Source organism: Balearica regulorum, chromosome 22, assembly GCF_011004875.1.
Source record: "Balearica regulorum gibbericeps isolate bBalReg1 chromosome 22, bBalReg1.pri, whole genome shotgun sequence".
Lineage (NCBI taxonomy): Eukaryota > Metazoa > Chordata > Aves > Gruiformes > Gruidae > Balearica > Balearica regulorum.
The window spans coordinates 7,887,329-7,908,861 of NC_046205.1; the positions used below are offsets into that span (position 1 = coordinate 7,887,329).

The 21,533-nt window shown below is 53.0% G+C and overlaps 1 protein-coding gene across 27 annotated transcripts in view; it reads left to right on the forward strand.

Annotated features, from left to right (window-relative positions):
- MACF1 (microtubule actin crosslinking factor 1) overlaps positions 1 to 21,533 on the forward strand; it is a 143,686-nt gene that overhangs the window by 115,881 nt on the left and 6,272 nt on the right. For 11 of the 27 annotated variants that reach the window (XM_075774248.1, XM_075774268.1, XM_075774256.1 and 8 more), the window contains 31 exons: positions 720 to 839; positions 1,936 to 2,043; positions 2,411 to 2,629; positions 3,226 to 3,429; positions 4,226 to 4,234; positions 5,333 to 5,564; positions 6,281 to 6,507; positions 7,400 to 7,522; positions 7,628 to 7,729; positions 8,143 to 8,244; positions 8,351 to 8,524; positions 8,632 to 8,787; positions 8,944 to 9,141; positions 9,511 to 9,639; positions 9,960 to 10,133; positions 10,936 to 11,091; positions 11,230 to 11,436; positions 11,569 to 11,688; positions 11,918 to 12,087; positions 12,258 to 12,417; positions 13,100 to 13,294; positions 13,983 to 14,111; positions 14,193 to 14,336; positions 14,483 to 14,671; positions 15,008 to 15,125; positions 15,678 to 15,841; positions 17,062 to 17,224; positions 17,369 to 17,523; positions 17,784 to 17,858; positions 18,607 to 18,624; positions 20,906 to 21,023. In XM_075774248.1, the coding sequence (XP_075630363.1) occupies positions 720 to 839; positions 1,936 to 2,043; positions 2,411 to 2,629; positions 3,226 to 3,429; positions 4,226 to 4,234; positions 5,333 to 5,564; positions 6,281 to 6,507; positions 7,400 to 7,522; positions 7,628 to 7,729; positions 8,143 to 8,244; positions 8,351 to 8,524; positions 8,632 to 8,787; positions 8,944 to 9,141; positions 9,511 to 9,639; positions 9,960 to 10,133; positions 10,936 to 11,091; positions 11,230 to 11,436; positions 11,569 to 11,688; positions 11,918 to 12,087; positions 12,258 to 12,417; positions 13,100 to 13,294; positions 13,983 to 14,111; positions 14,193 to 14,336; positions 14,483 to 14,671; positions 15,008 to 15,125; positions 15,678 to 15,841; positions 17,062 to 17,224; positions 17,369 to 17,523; positions 17,784 to 17,858; positions 18,607 to 18,624; positions 20,906 to 21,023 (4,558 nt within the window). The remainder of the gene's footprint in view (positions 1 to 719; positions 840 to 1,935; positions 2,044 to 2,410; positions 2,630 to 3,225; positions 3,430 to 4,225; positions 4,235 to 5,332; positions 5,565 to 6,280; positions 6,508 to 7,399; positions 7,523 to 7,627; positions 7,730 to 8,142; positions 8,245 to 8,350; positions 8,525 to 8,631; positions 8,788 to 8,943; positions 9,142 to 9,510; positions 9,640 to 9,959; positions 10,134 to 10,935; positions 11,092 to 11,229; positions 11,437 to 11,568; positions 11,689 to 11,917; positions 12,088 to 12,257; positions 12,418 to 13,099; positions 13,295 to 13,982; positions 14,112 to 14,192; positions 14,337 to 14,482; positions 14,672 to 15,007; positions 15,126 to 15,677; positions 15,842 to 17,061; positions 17,225 to 17,368; positions 17,524 to 17,783; positions 17,859 to 18,606; positions 18,625 to 20,905; positions 21,024 to 21,533) is intronic. The other 16 variants (XM_075774251.1, XM_075774269.1, XM_075774253.1 and 13 more) reach the window with 3 other exon arrangements.

The window sequence follows — 21,533 nt, forward strand, 5'->3', positions numbered from 1 at the left end:
GGCGGGAAGGATAGCAAGCACAGCCAGACAGGAGGGCCAGATCCCATCGGGAGCACCAAGAAATGAATGGGCCCCACCAGCAGCATGTGGCAGCAGGGCCGGTTTCTGACCCATCCCGTTGTGGGTGGTTTGGGTAGGATAGCTCCGGTGCAGCACCGCGTTATCCTGCCCGCAGGCTTTTGCTCGCGTGCGTGATGTGGATGGCATAAAGCCGATGATAGGTGACTTTCTGGCCTGGAAAAACATCATCCCCTGTTGTGATAGCACAGGGATTTGTTCCAGGTGAACAGCCCTCTCAAAAAAGGTTTGTTCTGCCTGGAGAGGAGGCTGCGGAGCGCCATGAATAACTGCCCTCGCTGGCTTTGAGCAGTGACTCCACCAAGCTGAACGTGCGAGCAAAAGGGCCGTGTAGTAGAGGTGTAGGGAAGGGCGGCTGCCCCGCCATGCTCCGCCGCTTTGAGCACCTGTGTTGCAGTGATGCTCCGTGCCCCAAAACCAGCTGCAGGAGCTGCCAGCCGTGGGACAGTGGCTGCTGCTCCTCGGAGGGGAGCTTGGAGTCAGAAACCTGTGTCCACCCCAATGTCCCTTTCTCCTCCCCACCTTTGCACGCCTGGGCGAGGCGTTTGTGCCCCGCTGGGTCCCCCCATGTCTCCTGGTTTGCCCCGTGCTCCGACCTGTCTGCCCATCGCTAACCTGCGCCGTGCTTTCCCGTGCGCCAGTACGAGCAGGCGGCCGACGCGGAGCTGGCCTGGGTGGCTGAGACCAAGAGGAAGCTGATGGCTCTCGGTCCCATCCGCCTGGAGCAGGACCAGACGACGGCTCAGCTGCAGGTGCAGAAGGTACGTGGGGCAGCGAGGAGGGATGCGGTTTGGGTGATGGGCTGGCGTTTGGGAAGGGGCAGCTTTACCCTAGAGAGGCTTCTGGGGTTTGGGTTGCTGAGCACAGAGCACCAGGAGGGATGCAACACTTGTCCGTGGTAAGTAAAAGAAAAAAATGAGGAAGGAAGAGGATTTAGAGAAATGAAGTGTTGGGCTTCTGAAGGAAAAAACCTCCTGCCCGTCTGCAGGAGCTGAAAATTTGCACGGCCATTTAGGGCTGGAGGGATGCTTTTGCCTGGCCTCCCCTTGAGAGAGCCGCTCCTTTCGAAGGCTTCCGCTGTGGCTGCCGGAGCAAGCTCTGCCTGCGTCTTGCAAGCACTGGCAGCCGGAACGGTTTAGAGAAATGTATATATTGATTAATGAGGGTGCTTTTACATTTGCTTTTTGCTCATTGTTCCTTGCAGTGGGGGACTCCTCGTATCCCTCCCGGCAGCCAGACGTGGAACAAAGAGACGCTGGGGGTTTTTTTATATCTTTGAGATGAGCTCATGCCTGAAAGAACATGCACTTTAAATAAACGGCCCTTTTCTTCCCTTACCAGCCTTGGCAATCAGAGCCAGCATACAGGTTTATTGGATTTTTAAAAAAAAAAGAAAAAGAAAAATAAGACATTGTTATAAGGGAGGGGGACTAAACCGTCAAGCATTAAGTTAAATTGAGCTGAGCTTGGCTTCCCGCTGTTAATCGTGTGGACCTTGGGAATGGTAAAGTTATTGGTAGATGCAGTTCTGGAGAGCATCGTTTCAGGGGTTTAGCGCGTTTGCTAACGATGGATGGTGGAGCTTTTCTTCCAGTGAGGACCCTGGGAGTGGAAGTGGACTGATACCTCATTTTAAGAGCTTTCTCAGGCCTTTGAGAGAGAGGTTGATGTAGATGAGTCACAAGAAAAACATGCAGTAATCTGCATTTTCAGCCAGATTTTCAGTGTGCCGCAGGATGCTTCTGCTGAGTTTTGTGCGGTCTCTGCGCAGGCAGGAGGGTCCCGTGGACGGGCTGGGGGGAGAGCTTGGGCTCGGCTCTGATTTCTTTCCTTTCTTTGGACGTTTCCTTTCTGCAGGCTTTTTCCATCGACATTATTCGGCACAAAGACTCCATGGATGAACTGTTCAGCCAGCGCAATGAGATCTTTGGGACGTGTGGCGAGGAACAGAAAGCTGTGCTCCAGGTGAGCCTCCCTCTGCTATTTACTGCGACGGGAGAGACAGAGAGGGGAGAGAGGCTAATGCTCAGCTCTTGCACAGACTGAAGTAGTTTAAAATTACTCCATCTTTAGTAATTCCCACCGGCGTTAGCAGAAATCTCTCTACATTTATTACTCTCCTTTATTGCATATTTTTATTGCAGTGTTTGGGGATGGGGGGGGATAGCGGAGATTTCTGAGGCTGCTTTAATTGGAATTACAGCTTGCGCGCGTGGAAAGCCACCAAAGGCACCTCCTGCTCTTCCAGCTCGCAGCGTGCAGCTGGCACTTCTCGTGGGCCCTTTTGCATCCCTCGCTGTAACTCTCCTCCCTCTTTTTTTTTTTTTTTTAGGATAAAACAGAGTCCCTGGTGCAACAGTACGAAGCCGTGAGCCAGCTCAACTCGGAGCGCTACGCTCGCTTGGAGCGTGCCCAGGTTCTGGTCAACCAGTTCTGGGAGACCTATGAGGAGCTGAACCCGTGGATCGAGGAGACGCAAGCCCTCATCTCCCAGCTGCCCCCTCCGGCCATCGATCACGAGCAGCTCAAGCAGCAGCAGGAGGACATGAGGGTAAGAGGACGCGGCGTTTGCATCTCCTGCGCCGTCGGTTCTTCTGCCTTAAACACAGGCACAGTGCTCGCAGGGGCGAGAGTGCCTTTTTTCTGAAGTTTTCTGATATTTTTCCCCATTCTCTTCTTTTTGGGAATCCTGCCTATGTCATACAAGTGTGCCCTGAGCATACAATGTGGAAATCACTAGTTACGTTGGAGCGCTTCATACTAAAATACAGATTGCGCCCAAGAGAGCCTGGCTGCCTTCGGATCCCCTGCCTGATTGCGGCAGGGAGAACCGCTTTGTGCTTTTAGGGTAGAGAGCTGCAAAGTGAGTTTTCTCAGCGGTGTCCCCCCGTGGGGCTGTGGGGAGGGTCAGGAGCCGGCCATGCTGGGGAAGGAGCCGTGCCAGGCGGCGTGCCGGCGCGTGCCGAGCCGTAGCCATGTTAGGAAGAGCCGAGTGCCATGTGCTTGGCAGATGCTGGCTCAAGAAATCCACAGTGCGAGTTCACTACCAGATACGATCGCTGCTCTTGGAGTGTTGCGTGAAATAAACAGGCAGCGGCTTTCGATAGATTTCTAAACAAATGTATTTTTTTCCCCTCTATTTCCTAGCAACTGCGAGAGTCCATTGCTGAACATAAGCCTCATATTGACAAGCTGCTGAAAATCGGACCACAGCTCAAGGACCTCAACCCCGAGGAAGGGGAGATGGTGCAGAAAAAATACTCGATGGCTGAGGCCATGTATGCCAAAATCAAGGAGGAGGTGTGTCAGCGGGCTCTTGCGCTCGACGAAGCTGTCTCGCAGTCCACCCAGGTACGCTGGCGCGCAAAGGAGCAGAGTCGTCTTATCACAGACCCCTGGGGAAGCCGCGTGCTTTGAAATGCAGTTTTATTCTGAGTGTTACGATTGTGTAAAACCCTTTATAAGTCACAGCGTGGTCAGACACCTCCAGGGTAGTTTCCTGCCCCTCAGCCCTGGCTGCGAAAGCAGTGGAGACGGCGTTTGAATCTTGACATAGTAAATAGGGTAATAAATTTTTACGGCCTCAATAATGATGCTCGTTCAAAGGGGCTGTTTTGGCATCCACCCAAGGTTGGAAGGGCCCGGAGGGCCTCTTGAAGGAGCTTAGAGAGATAAGTTTGATTTCTGATAAGCTGTGTGCGCAGTGAACGGCCATGGGACCCTTTGTATGGGAGAGTTGATGGTCGTCTCCAGGGTCTGGGCATCTCCAGAGGAGCTCAGTGACTGCAGGAGCAGAGATAGGAAAGGAAAGGCGGAGAGCGTAGGTGCTAAAGTCCAGAAAGGGGGCGAAGAGTTTCTACCGCTGAGGGTTTATGACCCCTAGTTATGTTTCATTTCACCACATGTTACTGTAGCACAGTAGGTTTTTGTCGTGTCTGGGTGTTTATTTTTTTTTATTCCTGTATTGTGTAGTCACTTCTCTTGGTTTGCACTTGTATTAACTCCGAGTTTTTCCCCCCACACCCCCCTCCCGTCTCATCTCTCACTCCCATTGTGGAATGTGTTATCTGTGTGTGTTGCTGCCTGTGCCCGTCCTCCCCACATGGTCCCATTTCATTCTTGTGTTGACTGCGCCCCACCATTGCAGATTACGGAGGTAAGCCCCGCCACCACAGACGTTCATTTACACTCTTTCTTTGGGCCGATTCTATTTTACACCCGGACTTTTATTTCTGGTCCGTGCACAGCTCAGCAGAACATGCTTAAAAATTAACTCTGGGGGCCTGAAATCACGTTTCTGAGATGGCTTTTGTTGCATCGCCACCTGGTCTCTGCCGTGGGCAGCTGCCGCTGGGAGTGCTTCCCGCAAAGCAGAGGTTTCGCTTTCAGAGCGGTTTACACTGATGCGCGGAGCTTTTCGCTCTAGCTGGACTTGCCGGTTTGCTCCTGCTTGTTGGCTGAGCCCGCGGGCTCCTGATCAACTTTGCACCCAGAGCCCGTCTCCTCTCTGCTGTTAGAGCCTGGGACTTGGGGACCGCCTGCAGAGAGGGACCTGAGCTGGCAGCCAGAGTGCAGAGCCGTCCTCCTCACCAGCAGAGAGGGAGTTTGGGATCTTTAAGGCCAAAGCTGACTTTTCTTTTTTAAAAAAATAACAATAAACCCTGCTAGACCCCCTTCCTCTCTCACTCTTGGCTTTCTGGTTCTGCTTTTGTTGAAGCCCCAGCTCCTGGCACCTCGCTCCTCCCCATGCGCATGCAGCCTTCCACCATCTCCCGCTGACCCTGCCGGGACGGTTTTCTTGCTGATCTTGCACCGAGCGGAGATTTCCGTCAGCACCAAACACGGGCGCTTTTCCAGCAGCATCTTTGCGCAGATACTCAAGCAAACAGGATTGGGTTTTCTTGCCACGCTGCCCATCCGCAAGAAGCGGGAGAGTGGTCAAAAATGTGAATTTTGTACAGTTGAATCCGGTGACAAATCGCTGCCGTGTTTGGTTCACAGTTGCCCGTGCCGGCGCTGTGAGGCTGTACGGCTGAGGTATGGTTTGAGCCGGTGCAGCCTGGGGCTGTTGGCAGCAGAGGAAAGCAGAGGCAGGCGTGAACAGGAGGCTGCAGGTTTAATTGCTGTTGCAGGCAATGTTTGTCCTCTCCGAGAGGCCGCTGGGCGCAGCGCTAAGGGCTGTTGCACACGCAGGGAGAGATGCGACGTTGCTTAATCTCGTCTTGCCTGCCCTAATGGACTTGTTCTTCTCCAGTTCCATGATAAGATCGAGCCCATGCTGGAGACGCTGGAGACCCTCTCCTCCCGCCTGCGCATGCCACCCCTCATCCCCGCTGAGGTCGATAAGATCCGGGAGTGCATTAGCGAGAACAAGAACGCCACCGTGGAGCTGGAGAAGCTGCAGCCCTCCTTTGAGGCTCTGAAACGCCGCGGGGAAGAGCTGATCGGCCGATCGCAGGGAGCGGATAAGGACCTGGCAGCAAAAGGTATCTCCGAGGAGGTTTTGGCTGGGCTGGTAGCACTGCCCGACTTCTCCTACCCAAACCGTGGCTCCATCGCTGTTAGGGAGGCTCCGATGTCCCAGGGGTGTATTTTAGAGGGTCTCTTGGCCTTAGGAGGAAGGATGAGTTCTCTGCGTGCAGATATCTGGTACCTGCTTCCATGTGGAGCAGACAGGGTGGTATCAGCCGGAGGAGAAAGAAGTATTTGTGGCTGCTCAGGCAGAGCTGAGCCGTCAGCCTGAGCTGGTCTCTTGTGGCAACCGTTGGTGGCCCTCTGTGAAATGATTTGTTGGTGTCGATTCAGCATCTAATGGAGGGAAGGAACATCCCCAGCACAAAAAGACCTGTCAACACGATTGGCACTAATTGGCACCTTTCTTGGCAGCTCAACAGCCGGCTCATGGACTGAGCGAGCGTAGACTTCACGCTAGAGGTGGTCAGAACAGAGGTTCGTTGGAGGGGAGAGTGTGTGGGCAAATTTGCCCTGAGCTTGCCTGCACATAAATAAAGGCTTTATTTCTGCAAGCTGGAGTTTCTCATGTCCCTCAGCATCTCTGAGTTAATGCTCTGATAGTCCTGGTCATCTTTAATTCCCATTTGAATATTCCGTTGGCTATTTCTCAGTGGAAAGTGTTTGCAAAATGCTTTGGAGTTGTACAAAGGTTTCCTCCTTCACTGAATGTTTTCATTCCCTTCCATAGTAATCCATGATAAGTTGGATCAGATGGTCTTCTTCTGGGAAGACATCAAAGCTCGGGCGGAGGAACGTGAAATGAAGTTCCTTGATGTCCTGGAGCTCGCAGAGAAGTTCTGGTACGACATGGCAGCCCTCCTGACTACCATCAAAGACACGCAGGACATTGTTCACGACCTGGAGAGCCCAGGCATCGACCCCTCCATCATCAAGCAGCAGGTGGAAGCGGCAGAGGTGAGGACCATGGGACGGTACCCCTGTGTGGAACTGGTCTGCACCCAGCTTGTGAGCTAAATCGGGACAGATCTTAGATATGAGCATGGCCAGAAGTGGCTGTAAAACAGTTTTGTAGGCAGTTTCGGATTATGAAATGTTATTTCCACTGCAATTTGGAACTGCAAGTTAAAAACCAGAAGTGTATTTCACGTATCCCTCCCCACCACCCCCACCCCCTGTTCCAGACAAGGAAATGATACTTAAATCACTTTATCTGCTGCTGTTTTGGGAAGCTCATCAAGTGTGTGGTCAGATTTGTGTGCCCACTTGTTTTGAGTGATGTGGAAGTTTGCACGGTTCTGCTCCCAGCCTCAGAAGAGGCATCTGAGTGCTGTCTAGCATGGGAAGTGTATATTTAGATTTTGGTTAGACCGGAGATAAGTGTAAAGCTGGATGGGCTTGGATTTTATGTTATCGTTTGGTTGTTTCATAGAAGTGGTGAAATCCACTTCAGGTGGATTTGACTTGACTTGGACCTCGGGCAGAAGGGATGTTTCTTTGTGCTTCGCTAAGTTTGTCGTTGCTATTTCCTTTTTATAACCATTCTGACTTTGGTTTGCAAGTTTTGAGTCTCAAAACCTAATCCCTGTGTTGACAAAATACTCCTGTAAACAGTCAATCTCTTGCAAACAACATCTTCAGCCAGGCAGTGAGGCACACATCAAGCTAAATACAGATATTCTTATTTTAGTTCCCCCAAACGGCAGCATTGCCGCTGTGGCCAGAGGTGGGAGCCGACCAGGTTGGTGGTGGCAATGTTGGGGAGCGGTTTAGCCCTCCTGTTCGTGGAACAGTTTTGGGAGAACATTTAATAATAACCATTTGTGTTTTGTCACTGTGTTACATGCAGACTATTAAAGAGGAGACGGACGGCTTACATGAAGAGCTGGAGTTCATCCGACTCCTTGGAACTGATTTAATTTTTGCCTGTGGCGAAACTGAGAAACCAGAAGTGAAAAAGAGCATTGATGAGGTAGGAAAACCAGCAGCCCCTCCTTCGGATAAAATCAGGTAGGAGCCAGTGGCAGCTCCAGTAGAAGAGCCTAACGAATTTTGTGGGCAATCTTGTGTTCCGCAGATGAACAACGCGTGGGAAAATCTAAACAAAACGTGGAAGGAGAGGCTTGAAAAGCTTGAAGAGGCCATGCAGTCGGCTGTGCAATACCAAGATACGCTTCAAGTAAGAGGCAGGGCTGCTTGCGTGGGTTGGGTAGACCTTGGGAACGCCACTGTGAGTCCTCTCCGTGGAGCTGTACTGGGATTTGCACTAATGCAAAGCAGAAAACATCTCCTGGGCAAGTGTTTGCAGCCTCTGTTAGAGCCTGAGCTCAACAGCCGGCTCCGAGGAAGAGCAGATATTTAATTGCGCTCGTCTTCCCAAATCTCTCTTCACTTCTGCACGAAGCAGCAGGATGAGCCTGGCTGCCCGAAAGAGCTTGCAGAAGGGAGTGCTGGCCAAGCAGGCATCTCGGCCCCGAAAGACAAGTTTCCTGGTTGCGGGGTGATGCAGACACCTGCCCCGCGTCCCCGATCAGCTGCAGGGAGAACGCTGCTTGGCGTTCCCTTTGCTAACGGTGTCTGCACTCGTTTCAGGCCATGTTTGACTGGCTGGATAACGCCGTGATCAAACTCTGCAACATGTCTCCCGTCGGCACGGACCTCAACACGGTGAAGGAGCAAATGAACGAGATGAAGGTACGCGGGCGGAGTGGGACCAGTTCTCCAGCGCTTGCTTTGCGTGGCAGAGCTTGCGCTCCAATGATTCATTTTGTTCTGGTTTTTGTCCTGCTTGTTTTGGCAGGAGTTTAAAATGGAGGTTTACCAGCAGCAGATTGAAATGGAAAAGCTTAATCACCAAGGTGAACTGATGCTAAAAAAAGCTACAGATGAGACAGACAGAGACATCATAAAGGAACCACTGACAGAGCTGAAGCACCTCTGGGAGAATTTGGGCGAGAAAATTGCTCACAGACAGGTAGAGAGAAGATCTGGGCTCTCAAAAGTGCAGGGTTGAAGGTCGCTGGGATGCTCCCCCTCCTTCCCAACTCAAATTTTCCTTTTCCCATCCCTGTCCTTGCCCAGCATAAGTTAGAAGCCGCTCTTCTGGCACTTGGCCAGTTCCAGCACGCGTTGGCGGAGCTGATGGCCTGGCTGACCCACACCGAGGAGCTGCTCGACGCACAAAAACCCATCAATGGAGACCCAAAAGTCATTGAGGTTGAACTCGCGAAGCACCATGTGAGTACTCCCACTCCAGGTCTGTTTTTAGTCTATTCCCGTTGCGGGATTTTATTTCTCATGAAGGTTTTGAGCTGGTTCGAGTCCATGAGAGCGTGCAGGCACTAACAGGGTGTTTTAGAGGCACCCAATGTTTACCCACCACGTCTCGTGTAGGTGCTGAAGAACGACGTCCTGGCCCACCAAGCGACCGTGGAGACGGTGAACAAAGCGGGCAACGAGCTCCTGGAGTCGAGCGCAGGGGATGACGCGAGCAGCCTGCGAAACCGCCTGGAGAAGCTGAATTCTTGCTGGGAGTCGGTGCTGCAGAAGACGGAGGAGAGGGAGCAGCAGCTGCAGTCCACGCTCCAGCAGGTCGGGGAGACGTGTCAGGGGTACCCCCCTGTGCCGCGGAGAGCTGCCGAGGGTCCGCTTCCCCCTTCGCTTTGCGGGGAAATGAAGGGGGAAGGAGTTAGACACACTGGGATTTTTTATTTTTTTTTAATGCAAGTTTTTCATTTAACTCTCAGTCCTGGAGTGTTTCGGTGCCTGGCCGGGGCACAGTGGGGTCCAGGCACAACCCGTGTGGTTGAGGAGGTACCATGTGTAACCTTCCTTAACGCACTGGTGCACCCGGCTCTGCATCTTTATCTGGTTCGGAAGCAAACGCAGCGTTAACTCTGGCGCATGATCAATGGTGGCTGATGTCATCTGATCCGCGGCTGATTATGTGTTCCCGAACAGGCCCAGGGTTTCCATGGTGAGATTGAAGACTTCCTCCTGTGGCTAACGAGGATGGAGAGCCAATTGTCGGCATCAAAACCCACAGGAGGTCTGCCAGAAACTGCCCGGGAGCAACTCAATGCCCACATGGTAATTTCTTAGGAGAGGTTTTTAATGCTTTTAATCCAGCAAGCTCCTGTCTGTCAAACATCAGCATCCAAACTTCTCCCTTCTATGCCTGATGGGAAGAAGAGTGCTTCTCTGGTCTCTTCTCACAGATAATTTTGCACTTGATGCCTGGGACAAGCATCAAGATGCTTTAACCACCTTTCTCTGCTCAAAGTGACATGCTGCTGTTGCTTTTCTGCCTGCCCTGAACCTCATTTTCTCGTCACCTTGATTCGCAGCGAGACCTGGCCCTTCTCTGAGCTCTTCCTTTGTCTAACGCTCTGGTGATGCCTCCCTTGCAGGAGCTGTACAGCCAGCTCAAAGCCAAGGAGGACCTCTACAGTCAGCTGCTGGCCAAGGGGCGACTGATGCTGCTGAACCGCGACGACTCTGGCTCTGGCTCAAAGACGGAGCAGAGCGTAGCGCTGCTGGAGCAGAAATGGTGTCTGGTCAGCACCAAGATGGAAGAGAGAAAGGTAGAGTTGGTGTCCACCCTTGCTCCACGAGCGGGTCCGACAGCAGTTGCTCCCTGCTTTGCTGTTCTGCTTTCCTAGGAGGGATGGAGCCGGTCAGGGCTGGGGGTTTTGGGGTTTTTTTTGACAACCTCTCTCTTTGTTGCACAGGTTGAGTTTGTCTTTCAGGTGGTGCTGTCTCAGAGCATCAAGCTGTTAGATTTTTTTTCTAGATAGTCGTCAGAGTTGGTTAAATTGCACAGAAAATGAGAGTAAAATTGCTTTTTGGGTTAATTTAGAGGAGGGGTGGGAAGAAGGCTCCCGCGGCTCTGAAAGGCAGGCTTTGTTGGTCCTCTGTGAGACATCAGGCCAAGTCCTCCTCCGAGCTGACTCCATCCTAGGCTTTTGGCCGGTGATGAGATAAAACAAGGGATGCGGTGGCTTCAGCCCAGAATAAATTTGCGGTGCTGCAGCTGTTGCCGTCGAAATATCACCCACCTCATTTACCAAGCCGCTCTCCCCATGGCGATCCCTTTCTCGGGAAGCTGAGGGTGACGCAGCTGCTCGTGTGCTGATTAAGGTCTCCCTTTTCACGGGCGCTTCTTGTTTTGAAAGGAAGCGGTGGCTTTCACCAAAACCCCCTCCCCTTGGTAAACAAGTCGCGTTCCCGGGCTGAAGCGACGAGGTTCCTGTTGGAGGGGCATTTCGGCAGGGACACAAAGGCTGCCTCTGTCTGCGAAACTGCAGATCGTGAGCTCTCACCCTCTGTGTTGTGTTTTGGTGTCCCGTTCCCCCCCGCTTTCTCCCTCCCTCCCCGCTGCGGCAGGCGAAGCTGGAGGAAGCGCTGGCCCTGGCCACGGACTTCCAGAACTCCCTCCAGGACTTCATCAACTGGCTCACGCTGGCCGAGCAGAGCCTGAACATCGCACCCCCGGCCAGCCTCATCCTCGCCGCCGTGCTGGCCCAGATTGACGAGCACAAGGTACCGGCACCATCAGCACCCAACGGCTCCCCGGGATGGAGGGAACAAGGGTGGCACCTCATCTTCCCTGCGCCCACGGGCTGCTCGCAGGCACGTCCAGCTCCCTTATGGCTAAGAGGATATCTTTGCCGTTTGCAGGTGTTCGCCAACGAGGTGAATGCTCATCGGGACCGCATCATCGAGCTGGATCAAACAGGGAACCAGCTGAAGTTTCTCAGTCAAAAGCAGGACGTGGTGTTGATCAAGAACCTGCTGGTGAGCGTCCAGTCCCGCTGGGAGAAGGTCGTCCAGCGCTCGGTGGAGCGGGGAAGGGCTCTTGATGATGCCAGGAAGCGAGCGAAGCAGGTGAGAAACGCGGGAAGGGTGCGACAGACCCCTAAGTATGGCCAACCATGGAGGACAGGAGGTCCTAAGACCACAAAGGGACTGGGGGCACCACCAGTGTTAAGTTTCAGACTTGCTCCTGTTTCTTTGCAGTTCCACGAAGCTTGGAAGAAACTGATTGATTGGCTGGAGGACGCAGAGAATCACCTGGACTCGGAGCTGGAGATTTCCAATGATCCTGATAAAATCAAGCTCCAGCTCTCGAAACACAAGGTAGAGCTTTGCCAAAGCGAGACCGGTGCTGGACACTGGGTGGAAGGGGGCTTTGTCCGGAGGGGGAGCAGGGCAGCACCTCCTCTGCCATCAGGACAGGGGAAAGGCATGTCCACGCTTACCGCTGCCATGGGAAATGTTCAGCTGGGGACCTTCACAAGCACCGTGTATCTTCAGAAAGCCAAAGCCAGGCTTTCTGAAACAGTTCTGTTTTCTCTCCGGTTCCCAGGAGTTCCAGAAGACGCTGGGAGGGAAGCAGCCCGTCTACGACACCACCATCAGAACAGGCAGAGCCCTCAAAGAAAAAGCCTTGCTTCCAGATGACACTCAAAAGCTGGACAATTTACTGGGAGAAGTCCGGGATAAGTGGGACACAGTGTGCGGCAAATCTGTGGAAAGGTAAGCCCAGCCCCAACGTTGTACCAACTGCGCTTGTTTGCCGAGGACTCATCAAAGTGGAGAGCAGAGGAGGGGAGGTGATTTCGTGGGGTGGCTGGAGGAAGTCACTGGGATACGACGAAAGAAGGTGAGTTTGTTCATGGAAGTTCACGGGGATGTTTGTTTTTCAGGCAGCACAAGCTGGAAGAAGCCCTCTTGTTCTCTGGCCAGTTCATGGATGCGCTGCAGGCCTTGGTGGACTGGCTCTACAAGGTGGAACCCCAGTTAGCTGAAGACCAGCCTGTCCATGGTGACCTGGATCTGGTCATGAACCTGATGGATGCTCACAAGGTGAGAGCGCCTTTCCAGCTCTTCTCTGGGACATGAGTAGGGTTTGTCTTCCCCAAGAGCCAAAGAACGGAGGAGCCAGAGTTGGCGCGTTGCTGCAGAGCTGCGTGTCTCACTGTTTTGCTTTGCTGTGGTGGACAAGGAGGGCAAAACCAAGGGGAATGAGTGGGAAGAAACTTTCCCGTAGGTTACAGGAGCTGGAGCTCTGTTCTTCTGAGATGCTATCAGTCAGATCTGTTGAGGGTTTAGTTTTGAAAAGGTGACTGAATTTATAGTCCTCTATAAACTTTGGTCTTGGCAGTTCTCTCCAGCGTGTCTTGGAGACTGGCGCTCCGGGGTTTGGATTAGGTCCTATGTTGAAATCCACAAACAGGGCTTGGACGTCTGTTCAGGGCAGCCGTTGCATTGCCGCTGGAACTCCTGGGCTAGAGCTTGCCTGCTCCAGGTCACAACTGCTTCTGCCAGGGTGGAAAGTTGGGGCTCCTGCCCACGTGCACTTATGCCAAAACACTCTCAGGAGCTGCCTGCACTGCCTAGCTCCCTGCCTGCCTGCTCTCCCGTCACACCGGTTGTGGTGGATCCCTGATGTGGGTGCAAAACCCACGTTACGAACTATTTCAGATGTGCCCCCTGCTTCATTCCCCACGTGAAACAACCCGCTGGGTTCTGTCCTCTCTCCCTCCAGGTCTTCCAGAAGGAGCTGGGGAAGCGCACGGGGACGGTGCAGGTGCTCAAACGCTCCGGCCGGGAGCTCATCGAGAACAGCCGGGATGACACAACCTGGGTGAAGGTGCAGCTGCAGGAGCTGAGCAACCGATGGGACACGGTGTGCAAGCTGTCCGTGTCCAAACAAACCCGTCTGGAACAGGCCTTGAAGCAGGTGAGCAGAAGGCTAAGGGTGGAAGCAGTCTTGGAGAGCTTCCTTGGGGCTACAGGTTTGTGCCAAGAGGTCAACACACATCAGCAAAGGGACTGGTCTCCCGGCCGAGCAGGACACCCCAGCCCTGCAGGAGTTACCAGTGAGAACTGCAAACCAGTGGCTTGGTGTCAGTTATTTACTTATTCTTTTCCCCCAAGAAGAGCTGATAAAGGCTGATTTGAAAAAAGAGGATGAAAAGATCTCACTGATGTGCACAGTGGGAACAGAGCGGTGGTCAGACTGTCCAGGCTGGTGTTTGCTAATGTCCAGTGCAAGACAGAGACCTAGCTTGGAGCTTTAAAAAAAAAAAACACAGGTCGAAAGGCTCTTAAGTAGGATTTATGTCAAGTAGTCAATTTACAGAATAAACTACCCAGGTGCCAAACTGGTCAGAACACAGGTAGTTGTGCTGTTTTAATAAACATCTAGTTCTATAGTGCTGCTAATGCCGAAGGGGAGGTGCCTGGCCGCTGTGGGACCTGTCTGCTGGCGCTGCCCAAACCCAGGCCCACAGACAGGCCTTATTTCCCCTTTTTTTATTTGCTTTTTGAAGTCCCTTTCAGCCCTTTGTCTCTGCAGCTCTCAGCAGTGAATTGAGCGGCCCGTTTCAGGAGGAGGAGGGCTAACGTCTGTGCTTTTGTCGCCGCAGGCAGAGGAGTTCCGGACGGCCGTGCACATGCTGCTGGAGTGGCTCTCGGAGGCAGAGCAGTCCCTGCGCTTTCGGGGAGCGCTTCCCGACGACGCCGAAGCGTTGCAGTCCCTCATTGACGCACACAAGGTAGTGGGGGAGCTCTGAAACGCAACCCGAGCAAAATTTGTGGGGGAGAATATTGCAAAATAATTCATTTGGGCCTTTCAGGAGTTCATGAAGAAAGTGGAGGAGAAGAGAGTGGACGTGAACGCGGCAGTGGGCATGGGGGAGGTCATCCTGGCCGCCTGCCATCCCGACTGCATCACCACGATCAAACACTGGATCACCATCATCCGAGCCAGGTTCGAGGAGGTGAGTCCACCAGGCTTTGTTCCAGGCTGATGGTGAGAGGCGGTGGTGGACGCCACTGCCAAGGATGGCCATCGTTGTACATGGGTGTTGATTCCTGCCCCTGGTTTCCCACCCCAGGCTGATGGTCGTCTCTGTGTTTCCGACAGGTTCTCACGTGGGCGAAGCAGCACCAGCAGAGACTGGAGTCTGCACTTTCCGAGCTGGTGGCGAACGCAGAGCTTCTGGAAGAGCTCCTGGCTTGGATCCAGTGGGCTGAGACAACCCTGATCCAGCGGGACCAGGAGCCCACGCCACAAAATATCGATCAGGTCAAAGCCCTCATCTCCGAACACCAGGTGAGCCCAGTGCCGAGCACAGCAGGCGGTCAGAAGAGGCACGGGGCGGGGGTTTATTCCTGCCCCTCCATGGAGGAGGCATTGTCTTCTCTGGAAGTCCCTATTAAACCCGACCAGAGCTGTCACCTGGGGGCAAGGGGACGAACTCCGGCGTTTGCAGATCTGAGCCCGCGCTGTGCAATAAGCTTGATCACTGGTGATGCGGGTTTGTGGTCAGTGTTCCCATCTCCTCCTTGGGTTTTCCATGTCCCAGCAAGGATCCGGAGTGACAGCAGCTGGAGACTGAAAACATCTCAAAAATGCAAAGGTTCTCCTGTCCCTTCTGTGTTTTGACAGTCCTTTATGGAGGAGATGACACGGAAACAGCCAGACGTGGACCGGGTCACGAAGACGTACAAGAGGAAAGCTACGGAGCCCCCCCACGGACCTTTCATCGAGAAGTCCCGCAGCAACAGTATGTCTCTGCTCGATACGCAGCTTTCGGCAAAACGTGCTACGATGGGAGGAAATGAAACGCTTAGGAAACTAATTAACTTTGATTATCAATTAACAAGGCATCCTGCATTGACAGGCACCAGGAAGGCGGTTGAAACTTGTTAGGAGGGGAAGATCCAGGTGGCATTTACCCAAAGGCCCGTGGCGGGCTGTGCTGCGCCTGGGGAAGCTCGTGCTGTCGCCACTTTTCTCTTCCCTCTGCGGTTGCTTTGTGATGAGGTTTTTTTTGGGGTCTTTTTTTATGTTGTTTCCTGAAGCCAGAGTCCAATGTGAATTCCCGAGTGCGAAGGGCGTGCTAGGGGGGGTTTGGGTGTAAAACCGTCCGTCACCCCATCCTCCTGCATGGGGTCACTGCTTCCCTTCGGCGAGCAGCCAGCGAGGCCGTGGGAGGCTTTCTGTTTGAAAAATAAAACATATTTCATTGCCGCTCTTTCCTGAACCGCTCGCTCAGACTCGCCGAACCCATCAACACCACCTCCACCAATTCCTTTTCTCCCCTTTTTTTCCCCAGGAAAATCCTTGAGTCAGGCCGCCCCTCCCAGTATGCCCATTATCTCCCAGTCGGAAACAAAGAACCCACGGATCAACCAGCTCTCGGCTCGCTGGCAGCAGGTCTGGCTGCTGGCGCTGGAGCGGCAGCGGAAGCTCAACGATGCCCTGGACAGACTGGAGGAGGTAACGGCCACCGACTGCTCTGGACCGGGGAGGGGGAACGGTGCCGGGGGGTTGCTCGCCAGAGAGGTGCGAGAAGAGTTTTAAATCAGTGCTGCCTCTTGAATTGCCCAGCTCTTGCAGACAGTTACTGCTGCCTTCCTGAAAACGAAAAAGAAAAAAAAAATTCCTAAAATATTAAGGCTGAAAACTACCTTCTGTAATTAACTGCACGTTAATGAACTTCTTTGTGCCCCTGCAGTCGGTATCTGTAGAGGTAATGACAGCCAGGCCTGCTTTACTCCTAGTAATTAGTTTAACAATTACTGTCTATATCTTTTTCCAAACATCTAATGTAATTTTTGTTTTTGTTTATGCTTAACAAAGCAGCTATGCCCAGAAGTGAGTGTTTTTGTTTTTTGTTGCTTTTGCTGTAGGTCAGTTCAGTTTATACGTATTAATGTTTTTTCTTTGTTGCTTTTAACTCCAAGAATGTTTAGAGGGGAAAGACAAAAAAAGTGCTAAAAACTGTTGCATTACCTTGCTATGAGCTGCTTTAGCTGGTGGGATCATGAGGGTCCTTTCGGGGGGGGTGGGGGGTGTGGATAAAAAGAGTGTTAGTGTAAATTGGAGGGTGAGCGGCTCATCAGAGGCTGGTGGCAGAGCCGCGGTGCCAGGGTTTGCAGAGCTGAGGTGTGCCCCAGCTGCTGTCTTACCTGGAAGATGAGCAAGAAATCCCTTCTCGGCTGCTTAGAGGGAAAGGGAGAGGGAAGACACGTGCCCAAAATGATGCCAGCAATGGGTTTTCCTCCCGGGCAGAGCCTGGCGAGTCGTTAGGCAAAATCCCAGGCGAGGAAGTATCCCCAAATTCCCAAGCAGAGACAGGGGGGGGTGCGTGTGTCTGTGTGCAGGTAGCTGACATCTCTGCATATGTGTACGTATCCTGCCGTGGGGGATGCTGCATCCCGTGTCAGTGGTTCCGTGACGCGCGGTCCAACGTGGTGGCTGTCAGCTACGCTGTGTGTCCTTCTGTTCTGGAAAATCGATTTGAGTGGCCCCCTCGTTAACGGGGGGTCGTGTGGATAAACCCAGATTAACTTTCCCGGGAGGGCGGGTGGTGAGCGTTAGCATCGGGAGCTCGGGCACGGGCTCACCTGCAGGCTGGTGGCTTTGGGTGCTGTAGAGCCGGGGGTGCTGCCCCTTCGGGGATTTTCCCCTCCTGACTCTCACGGGTTTCCTTCCAGTTGAAGGAATTTGCAAACTTTGACTTCGATGTCTGGCGAAAGAAGTATATGCGCTGGATGAACCACAAGAAATCTCGGGTCATGGACTTCTTCCGGCGCATCGACAAAGACCAAGATGGGAAGATCACCCGGCAGGAGTTTATCGATGGCATCCTGGCCTCTAGTAAGTCCCTGTCTGCCTGAAACGAGCTTGGAAAACGGCCACCTCGGTGTGACGAGAGGTTGTCCCTGCTCCAGGACTGAGATGCAGACCGTGCTCTGACGAGTGAGGTCCCTGCATCAGTTGCTCATTTCTTTCTCCTTCCAGAATTCCCCACCACAAAGCTTGAAATGACCGCGGTGGCCGACATCTTTGACCGTGACGGTGACGGCTACATTGATTACTATGAGTTTGTGGCTGCTCTCCATCCCAACAAGGATGCCTACCGCCCCACCACTGACGCCGACAAGATCGAAGATGAGGTAAAGCACCGAAAGAGACGGGCGCTCGGGGGTGTGGGGGTGGTTCATGCTGCCGGTTGGCACTGAGGAAGACAAGGAAGGGGAGGGGGGGAAAAGGATCGTGTCGGTGCTGAGCCAAAATAATTCATCTGAACACCGCCAATACCTACCGTGTGTTTGAAGCAAAAGCTGCTTAGGGCTGTGTGTTATCCCAGCAGTGCCTTGTACTGGGGGAGATTCCCAAAATCCCGGTCCCTTACCTCTCTTGTTGGTGATGGCAGGTCACCAGGCAAGTGGCCCAGTGCAAGTGTGCCAAGAGGTTTCAAGTGGAGCAGATCGGCGAGAACAAATACCGGGTAAGGCAGAGGGGGCCGAACGTCGCCCCGGCGGCACAAGCCCTGCTCCCCCTTCCCGCCTGGGGAGGGATCACCCACGGGGTGCCCAGCCTGGTGTGGGGACCCCCCCGGGGTGAGATGGAGACCTCGTCCTCCGGCACGCCGGCTCCTGGGGGAGGTGGCTGAGCCGTGTTTGCCCAGCGCCGTCCTCGCCCCAGGGCGTTCCCCGAATCGGGAGAGTATAAAAGTGGCCCTGTTCTGGGGCAGCCGGCCCGCCGGCCCCGTGAAACGCTGCATTCACTCTGCCGGCAGCCGCCCTTGAAGTTTTCCTCGTGGATGAGTGTACCTTACGCCTGTGTTTTTCTTAGCTCGCTCCCGAAGAAGGGAGAATAATTTCCTTAAAGAATCTCTTTGTAACGGGCTGGCTGTTTGTGTTTCACATCGCTCACCGAGGTGAACTGGTGAAACGAGCTGGCAGCGGAGCTGCCCGCTTTCCTGCCCGCTGACTTTGGGGCTGATGCTCCGGCCGGGAGGAGCCGAGCTGCGGCACTCACCCCCCGGCTGCACTGGCCCCGGGCTCCCCGACCTTCTACCTTACACCCAAATAGCGTAAACCCCACGGATTTCTAACTACCTGCAGTTAACAGTTTTCGTGATTATTGCACTGTTAATCCCATAAATGTTTTTCTTGTTTTTCTTTCCCCTCCTTTTCCTCTCGCCTTTCCTTCCCCCCATCCCCTCTCCTTCCACAACTCCTCTCCCTCCGTAGTTCTTCCTCGGCAATCAGGTACAGTTTGCCTTGCAATGCTGTCTCTCACCTCTTTTTTTTTTTTTTTCTTTTTTTTTTCTTTAACGAACATAGCTTTGTGTGTCCATGATGCTGCTCTGTCCTTTGTTGCTGTGGGAGGATGTGATCTGTGAGCGCTGTTTAGCAGAGCCTGGTACAGAGGAGTGCCCGAGCTGGGGGGGCCACCCGAAAAAAAAAAACCTGCATTGGGCAGAAAAAAGGGAAAAATTCATTGGGCAGAAAAAAGAGAAAAATTCAATGGAAAAAAGCAGGATTTGACAGAAATAGAGAGATTTTTCTCTCCTAGGCTCCTTTCTCAGATGCATTGGGGGTGTTGATGGTAACCAGTTTCAAACCACGGCACCCTGCAGGGGGGAGCAGTGGGGTACAGGCGGGCTCGTGCCCGGGACTGTCCCTCGGGGACGGCCAGCCCGGATGAAGTCGCGGGGGTGCAACTGCCTGCACGAGGGCTGTACCAGGCTCTGGTGGGTTTGGATCGCAGTCACTGTGGAATGAGAATGCTGGGTCCACCCCTTTAATCCCATAGGTAACGATAACTAAACCCTCATCCCCGCTACACCCACTGAGTAACTCCTAACTGGAGCAAGGCTTACGAAACCTGCATGTATCCCCGTTACTCGTTACTGTCGTGACCCAGGATGAGCGGTGCGGCGTGCGTGAGTGCCAGCTGGTTTGGGGTGGGCAGAGCTCTTCTTTTAACGGGACTGGAGCATCACATCCCGTTACGATGTGCCCGCTGTTCCCCGCTCAAACAGAAAAGTGTGATTTTTTCCATGTGAAATGATGGTGCTCTACCAAAAACATGCCCAAAAAGAAACTAACTTGAATGTCCAAAGTGGATGGATCCAAGAGAGCTCTGGCTTTAATTTAGACAGTGATTATAGAAGAATTTTCAACAGCAACTGTAAAATAATGTCAGTGTGGCAGTGGAAATGAGAATTGATTTGTCCCTGGTTTTCCCTGGTGCAGAACTAGCTCTTGAAGGACGCCTTACGCAGAGCCCAGAGAGAGGGAAGGCAGCTGCCCTGCCCTCCTCCCTGCCCGCAGACACCGTGGCCGTGCCGAGCGCGGCTGTGGCAGCTCTTTCACCGTGACACTGGGGCGAGCAGGACCCCCGAGCAGGGAGACCCACCAGCACACAGTCCAGGGTCCCATGCCCCGTGGGAAGGAGGGTTGGAGATGCTGTCACCTCCCGCCCCTCTGCCTGCCGTGACCCGTCTCAGTGTGGCTTTGCACTCTCCGTTTTCGTTTAATCTCTTGGTTTTTGCGTTCTTACCCGCCCAGGGAAAATGTTGCTCCTTTTTTTTTTTTTTTTTTTTTTTTTTTTTTTTTTTTCTTTTTTTAATGATTCTGAAGAAGGTCTTGCTTCCAAAGGGGCTGGTTCCTCCACCTTCCCATCACAGCAGGTGCTCTGTAGACCTGGATGCAGAGCCGCTACATCCAAGCAAGGCTCCCGGTGTCCTGCACCGGCTCTGCCGCCTGCCCCGTGCAGAGGGCAACCAGGAGCCTGGGGTTGCCTGTCCAGGACATTTAGGGAGCTTTGAAAAACAGGCACATGCTTCTGATTCAGGGTGCACTTGTTTGAAATTGCAGGTATTTAAAATCACTAATGAACATTTGCAATCACTAATCAACATTGCTGCGGGATTCCTGCCTGGATTCCCATCACTCTGCACTCGCTGGGCGATCTCTGCGGCGGGGGCTTTCTGGCTGGTGGGGTCAAGTCTGAGGCTCGGTGAAATCCCTGGACTTCAGACTTGATGATGAGAGGTTTCTCGCTCAGCGGTGACACAGCACTGCTTGCCTCGCTGATTCACCAGCACTCAGTGATCTGAGTCAGCCGGCTCTTTTCCACGTGGGCTACACCAGGAGGGTCATTTTGTTGCCAGCCTCTATTTCCTTCGTGATAAAAAGAAAAACTACAATTCTGGCTGAGAAAACCCATCCAAAAAACAAATTCCAAATTCTCATTTGCTGCTCAAAAAAATTCTCTCTTTCCAGCTTTAAAACTAAAGGATTTGAATAGTTTCATCATCTTAAAATTACGCAGCAGAAAAATTCCTGTAAATTCATACTAGCCTGCATTTATCCCAGATGAACCTGTCCGGAGAAACCTTTAAAATATTCAGTAGATCAATAAGAGCGTTTGGGACCACACAGAGCATTTCCAGTAGCTTTGCCCTGGTGCAGCCCACTGCGGGAAGGAGCCGAGTGTCCCTTGTTGTGTTCCCCTTGTCTGAACTGTTTCTTGGCTCCACAGTTCGGCGATTCCCAGCAGCTGCGGCTGGTCCGTATCCTGCGGAGCACGGTCATGGTTCGTGTCGGTGGAGGATGGATGGCCCTGGATGAATTTTTAGTGAAGAACGATCCTTGCAGAGGTAGGGCAATCCCTGGCTTTTCTACAACTGGGGTCGTCTTGCCCAGTAAAGGGAGTTTTGAGAACTTGTCTGCTCTGTGAATGACCAGTACCAGAGGGGGTCTGGGTTATCCAAACAACAGGCAGGAGCTGGAGAAAACTGATCCAAAGCAAACGATAGAACTTAAAATTGTGAGATTTGATGATACTGCAGCAAATCTCGCAGCGTGTAGCCCGGTGTCTTGGGAGGAGAAGAGGGAAGAGTTGTGTTTCTTGTTTTTAAGACCCCAGCAAGTGGAGCTGCATTGCTGTGCTGGGGGTCTCGGCTTCCCTTTGAAGCCGCCTCGATCTTGGGCTTTTAGGGCTGAGCAGTGTTTGCTGGAGCTGTTTTAGCGGGACGCGTTTGGAAGGGACGCTTGGGATAACACAGACCAGGGTTGCATACCGTGGGCACGGAGAACCAGGATCGCCTCCTTTCCAAAACCTTTATTCTTGAGGTTTTATCATGGTTGGAGCTGTTGGGCTGGAAGCG